The following is a 7,399-nucleotide window of genomic DNA, read 5'->3' as shown; positions in this document are numbered from 1 at the left end:
CTGTGGGAAACAAAGTTTCCTTTTTAGCCACATCGTCAAATCATGAAATCAAGAACTCTTTCCTTGCAACCTAGAACCTCTCGAACCTTTGAGCCATGCCACCAAAAGGAAATGGAGTGTTGGGTCTCGTCACCCAAGTCGTCCCACCAGCAGATGTAAGCGACCAAATCGACAGAATGTGTCGCCTACTAGAGACCAGCCAACAGAGATCTGACGAAGCCATTAAAACGCTGACCGAAGCTCAAGCCAGGCTCGAAGCTGAGATCGCTGAGTTGCGAAAATCCAACGAAGCTACGCGCAGCACCCAAGGCAACGACAATCTCGACCTTGGTAGACTTGAAGTTCCAGTCGACCACATCAATTCCCCTCGAAGAACCACACACCACAGCAGAGAAAGATTCTAGGGTCCCCTACTGCCCTCCCCAACCCATCTTCACCAAGGGGCAGAGGAAAGAGGAGCGATACACTCTGAGACACATGCGCGAACTGGTGCAGAGCCCACAAGGTCAACTCAGCCAGCCACCGAGATCGGGCCCCAACAGACCACACAACGGGCCGTGCAAGACTCACCAGCTCTGGACCGTACCCCTCCATCCGGTTCTTAGACAATTGGAAAGAGGAGATGATGCGGGAAATGATACAGAAGTTCTCGGATGGAAGATCCGCTCACGCTACCAAGCACATGGATTTGGTATCAAGAACCACTGAGAAGTCTCCCTTCACATAGTGGATTCAGAATGAGCCCAAACCACGGGACTTCGTAATCCCTCCTCTACCTGCGTTTAATGGAAAGGGAGACCCGCTAAACCATCTGTTCCAATTCCACAAAAGATGGCCCTAGAAGCCAACAACGAAGCCATACAATGCAAAGTTTTCTCCACGAATTTCTCTGGGTCGGCCCTGCTATGGTTCAGGCAATTGAAACCTGGTTCTGTCAACAATTTTGGTGACCTCCGCAGAGCCTTTCTCCAATTGTACAGTGCTAACCGTGAAACACCAAGAACAATGGCAGATCTCTATCGGATCGAGCAAGGGAAAAATGAACATCCAAAGTCGTACCTATAGTGTTTCATTGACCTCGTGCATCAGATCCATGACGTCGACCCAGTCACCGCGGCTAATCTCTTCATCAAAAACTTGCAGATGTGATCTCTCTTACACGAAAACCTCACCATGACACCACCTTATGACATGGCTGAGATCCAGATCCGTGCCGAAAGCGTCTTCAGAGTCCTTGAATTTTGAGAGTGTCCACAGAAGAAATCCGAAATTATCTCCACTCCACCAGCAAATAACCCTCCTCCCTCGCTTGCAAGGGACGACAAGAGGAAGAGACAAGAAACAGATCACGCGAAAGAAGGGAAAAGGCCTAGACAGAATCGAGAATCATCACAATACCCCTCCTTTAAATACACCGTCCCTCAGGAAGTCATTTATGAAGAAAATAAGGACAGACCCATCTGGCGTGAGCCGTACAAGATTACCACTCCTCCTGATAGAAGAGATAAAAATAGGTACTGCCTCTTCCACAAAGATCATGGCCATACAGTCGCTGAATGCCACAACCTCCACAATCAGATTCAGGCCCTCATGAGAAGTGGACAGTTAACCCAATACATTAAAGAGACAGGCAGACCTGGCACCTCACAACCCAACCCTGCTTCTGCCCCAACACCACAAGCAGCAAACTCCTTGCGTATGGCCACCAAAAGCTCACAAGAACCTCTCAAGCAAGTCCCCATGATACACGGGATCGTGGAGCTCACTGGGGAATAAGAGCAGGCAACCAAAATTCACAAGAGGATGGAGGAACGGGTGAAGCGATACAGATCACTAGGCCACACAGTCAACCTTGTCACTTCAGAGGACAGATGTTATCCAGCCTCTGTTATCACCTTCACCGAAGACGACTTGCAAGAAGTGCACCTGCCCCATGACGATCTTCTAGTCATCTCGCTATAGGTCAACCATTGCCAGCTGGGAAGGGTTTTAGTCGATGGGGGCAGTGGGGTTGACATTCTTTTCTGGGAAGCCTTCCAGAAGATGGGGCTAGAAGAAAATCAGATCCAGACCTCTGCTACACCCATTTTGGGATTTAACAGCCAGAGGGTATACCTGAAGGGCGTTGTTCGATTTATCGTGGTAGTCGCAGACGCACCTTGCTTGTGGACTTCTTCATCGTGGACTCCATCACAAGCTACAATGCTATCATGGGAAGAAGTTGGATCCACATAATACAGGGAGTAGTCTCAACTTTGCATCAGGTGATGCGGTGCCACTCACCCAACGGACGCTATACCATCGACATAAATGGATGTCAGAAGCAGGGCAAGAAGTGCTTCCTTATCCTGAAAGAAATAAATAATTCTGGTGCCTCCCCCCTGATGATAATCCTGAAAAATAGCAATCACAGCATGACCTACCAGCATGTCTCAAAGGCATAGATCTAGAGGAAGATCAAGAAAAACCCCAGACCACCCTCGATGATCTAGAGGAAATCTGTCTAGATGACGCTGACCCATCTAAAATAGTGTTGGTAAGTACCAAACTTCCTAAAAAAGAAAAGCAGACCCTAGTCCACTTTCTCAAAACCAGAGTTGGAACCTTCGCCTGGTCTCCACACGACATACCCGGAATAAACTCCTCCGTCATGAGTCACAACCTCAATATATCAAATAGCTTCCCACCCATCAAGCAGAGGTAGAGGAGGTTCGCTCCTGAAATCAACCAGGTCATCCAGGAAGAGGTACAACGGCTTCTGAGCACAGGAGCAATCAAAGAATGCATGTATCCTAGTTGGCTAGCCAACCCTGTAGTGGTCCTAAAGAAAAAGGGGAAAAAGAGAGTGTGCATAGACTACACCAACTTAAATAAAGCATGTCCTAAGGATAGCTACCCTCTACCAAAGATTGATCAGATGATAGATGCCACGATAGGTTTTGAAAGAATGAGCTTCCTCAATGCCTACTCTGGATACAATCAGATCCCAATGAAATCAGAAGATCGGACCCATACAACTTTCATATCATAAGGTGGTTTGTACTGTTACAAAGTTATGCCCTTTGGGCTAAAGAATGCAGGAGCAACGTACCAGAGGCTGATGCACAAGCTGTTTTCCTCATTGTTTGGGAGAAACATGGAGGTATATATTGATGACATGGTCGTCAAATCTCAACAAAGCTCTTCACATGTGGAAGATTTAACCGAATGCTTCGACATCCTCGACACTTATAAAATGAAACTGAACCCTACTAAGTGTGCTTTTGGGGTGTCCTCTGGACAGTTTTTAGGATATATGGTCAGCCAGAGAGGCATCGAGGCCAACCCAACCCAGATTGCATCACTCTCAGAGGTCAAAGAACCCAGAACCATCCAGGACATCCAGGCTCTGACAGGCAAAATTGTAGCATTAAGCTGGTTCATATCACACATGTCCGATCGTTGCCAGCCTTTCCTGCAATGCATAAAGAAGTCTACCAACACCACATGGGGAACAGAACAAAACAAAGCACTAGAAGAGTTGAAAGATTATCTGAGCTCTCCTCCTATACTGAGTTCTCTCGTCACCAACGAAGATCTGTTCTTGTACCTATCTGTCTCACACTTTGCCGTGAGTTTTGTGCTCTTTGGAGAAGAAGCTAGTCGACAGAGGCCAGTGTTCTCCTGCAATAAGATGCTACTAGACGCTGAAACCCGCTACAGCATGATGGAAAAATTGGCACTCGCACTCACCACAGCGAAGAAGAAGCTACGACAATATTTTGAAAGCCACACCATCATTGTATATACGGATTATCCGATGAAGCAAGTGTTGAATAAACCCAATCTCTCTGGTAGATTATCCAAGTGGGAAATTGAACTCGGGATGTATGATATACGGTTCTTTCCACAAAAAGCAAAAAAGGTCAAGTACTTGCTGACTTCTTGGTCGAAATACAATCCTTTACCCCAGATACCTTGCCTGAACTGCTGGAATCAGAAGCTGAATGGGTATGGACAATGCATACGGACGGGGCATCCAATTCCCAAGGAGCTGGTATCGGCGTCATATTAGAAGCTCCCTCCGGGCTAAAAATAGAGGAAGTCATTCGTTTAGAACATTCTGCAACAAATAACGAAGCTGAGTATGAGGCTCTGATTTATGGCTTAGAGCTAGCACGAGACATAGGCATTAGACGATTGAACGTCAGAGGGGATTCAAAGCTCATGATAGAACAAGTGGCCGGGAATTTTAAGACCAAGGCACCCCATCTGGCTAGCCTATTACAAAAAGTAACTGACTTACAGTCACATTTCCACCAGTTTGAACTCATACAAGTACCAAGAGAACAAAATTAGAAGGCTGATGCCCTCGACAAATTAGCCTCTACAGGGGAATGCTCTCAGCGATCCACCATATACATAAGCCAATCACCCAAAGTTTTGGAAGTTTTCTCAACCTCACAGAGCCTGAGTGCTGGATGGATCCAATCATTCGATATTTGTCTAAGTCTGAACTGCCAGCTCATCCGAAAGACGCTAAACTTTTGCGCCTTTGAGCACAATGTTATTCCATAATCTGTGGAATGTTATACCGTAAATCCTTCGATGACCCCTATCTTTGGTGTTTGCGTCCATCAGAAGCTAAAAAAATGTTGGAAGAGATACACGAGGGAGCATGTGGAAACCACACTGGGGGTCGAAGTTTGGCACACAAAGCACTTACAGCAGGGTACTACTGGCCATACTTGATGACAGAAGCACGTGACTATGCCAAAAAATTTGACAAATGCCAGCGATTTGCACCCACCATCCATCAACCCGCTCAAACTTTACACTCAACCATTGCACCTTGGCCTTTTGCAAAGTGGGGTATGGACGTGGTAGGTGAACTGCCTAAAGTTGCTAGAGGAAAATGGTATGCTCTGGTAGCCATCGATTACTTCACTAAGTGGGTTGTGGCAGAAGCATATGTCACGGTCAGCAAAATAGACACCACGAACTTCGTGTGGAAGCAAATCATCTGTCAATTTGGGATACCATGGGAGATAGTCGTTGACAATGGAACCCCGTTCCAAAATGACAAAGTACAAGAGTTGTGTGGCACATACAAGATAAAACTGAGTTTTGCCTCTGTCACCTACCCACAAGGCAATGGCCAAGCAGAAGCTTCCAACAAATTCATTTTTTCCAACATCAAGAAAAACTTGGAAGATAAAAAAGGAGCATGGGCAGAAGAGCTACCAAAGGTATTGTGGACCTATAGGGCAACAAAAAGGTCCTCTACAGGCGAATCTCCCCACGCCATGGTATATGGAACAGAAGCTATCATCCCGACAGAGGTGGGTCTACCTACACTTCGAATAGAGATCGCTTCTGATCAGACCACAAACAACATTTAGCTGACACACAACCTTGACCTCCTGGAAGAGTTGTGAACAACAGCACAATTAAGAAGAGAAAATTATCAAAAGGCTGCAAAACGCTACTACAATAAAATAGTCCACTCATGTACGTTTCAGAAGGGCGACTGGGTTCTGCGCAAGGTCACTGGCAACACAAAGAAGCTAGAACCAAACTGGGACGGGCCTTTTGAAATCATGGATGTATTAGGCAGAGGGTCTTATACTCTTAAGAATGTACGTAGTGGGAAAATTGTACCTCGTACTTGGAATTCAATGTCTTTGAAACAATATTATTGTTAATAGTTGTACTGTGTAATTCAAAAGTAATACAACAACTTTCCTTTTTCACATTATTTTTAGTATATTTTACATGCTCAGTTTTTGCTGACACGATTTTGCATAAGGATTCCTTACAATAACAACATAACGATGACAATCATGTGACAACTATCAGTTTACTCGCTCCACACCAAAAGATACTAGCAAACATATAGTTTAATATATCCTTACCTACCCATAATAGAAGCAACATTATTCACGTGCACTTAAAACCACCTACCACTCTTACTATAAATAAGTGACTATCTGAACACTTGTGGTTATCAATTTACCATCTGTTTAAACATCCTGCCACAATACAACATAAACATTTAATCCCAATACAGCCATTCTCCACACCTAAGGGTTTCCTTAGAACAAAGAGAATGTTTACCAGCATACGAAAAATAGTGCATGGCAAGATACAACATCTCGCTTCACACACAAACCCGACCGGCAAAGGGCTGAACCTCAGTGGATCGCGGCAGCAAGGCCACTACACGCAATCTGCATACACAGTCCTGTTGCCTCTGCCATTACACTCGATATTTTGCCCGAAAGCATTCTAATCTGACTTGACTAAGCTTGCGGGGAGCTAAGGCCAGCCATTTCACTGTCTAATCTGACCTGACTATGTGGATTTGGCTGTCCACTCAAGGTACACTACATCAACTACCCTGTCCTCTTACCATGATAAGAAGGGCTCCCCCTGTAGCTTAATCTGCCCTGACTGCTGCAGCAGAACCATCAGCTGCCACAGCTTGGGTTCGACTCCAGTATACACTAACTGGTTTAGCAATCCAAGGTTGGGAAGAACTTTTCCCGCAGTCGCACCCACATCCTGTACAACGGTTGCCTCTGTTGGAGTAAGAGCCTACCCAAGCAAGCCTTCACACATACTCCTCAGTATGGGTGCACTCGAAAGACGTCTGCTTCATGGTTCAACCTTTCTCAGCTCTGCCTCGATGCCCAACCTCGCATGTTGTCTTCTGCGCCCGAGCTAAACCTCATCGCCCCCTCTAGCAAATGGTAGAGCATCAACCATGCTTTTTCATACACCCGAGGGGCCGATTCCGTTCCAATGAGATACCAACACGTTTATCTAAACGCAAGTAAGTTTAACGCAAAAAAATAAGGTGGGCTTTACAAAGTACAAAACTCTCAGTACTATGATCCGGTTCGACAGATGTTAAACACGGGCCTACCTATGCACTCGACTCTCTTAACGATAAACGCACGAAAACGATGTAAACTTTGTAGATCATGCAATCAGAAGCTCGCAGATAATCAAAAATAGCAATTAATCAGAAGATGTTATTTATAAAATATGTTACATTAATAACGATTCCAATTATATAGAACATATTGCTTTATCTACTATATACAAGTGTTCTCTTGGGAATATCTAATCCCATTCAATACGACCTCTGCCATCGCACTCTCTAGCTTCGGATGGCCTAATCCATAACGCTCACATGATATATAATACAGAATACCACTTCTTATTAATTCCTCCAACGCCCAAGTTGAGTATAACCACTGTGGGTTATCGAAAGTCCGCCTAAAAAAAGGCACCTTTATCCACTCACGATGTTCACCTGCAACAGCAATATCATCAGCACCAACCAATCACCACAACACTAAGCTAAATCACTCACACAACACTTAACTGGGCATTCTCTCCCACCATCTGTACA

At 45.2% G+C, this 7,399-nt stretch overlaps 1 protein-coding gene across 1 annotated transcript; it reads left to right on the top strand.

Moving 5' to 3' along the window:
* The first annotated feature begins 831 nt into the window (after window positions 1-831).
* On the top strand, window positions 832-1,776 carry LOC133785816 (uncharacterized). Its single transcript, XM_062225031.1, has 2 exons — window positions 832-1,008; window positions 1,258-1,776. The coding sequence occupies exons 1-2, from the start codon at window positions 832-834 to the stop codon at window positions 1,774-1,776; spliced, it is 696 nt and encodes a 231-aa protein (XP_062081015.1).
* The last annotated feature ends 5,623 nt before the right edge of the window (window positions 1,777-7,399 follow it).

This window comes from Humulus lupulus, chromosome 6 (genome assembly GCF_963169125.1).
Source record: "Humulus lupulus chromosome 6, drHumLupu1.1, whole genome shotgun sequence".
Lineage (NCBI taxonomy): Eukaryota > Viridiplantae > Streptophyta > Magnoliopsida > Rosales > Cannabaceae > Humulus > Humulus lupulus.
This window is presented reverse-complemented; position numbering and strand designations above follow the sequence as displayed.

Coding starts and splice junctions, on each gene's coding strand:
- LOC133785816 (XM_062225031.1), top strand. CDS start 832: ATGGCCCTAGAAGCCAACAACGAAGCCATACAATGCAAAGTTTTCTCC. Junction 1,009..1,257: donor GTGAAACACCAAGAACAATG/GCAGATCTCTAT, acceptor GAGTGTCCACAG/AAGAAATCCGAAATTATCTC.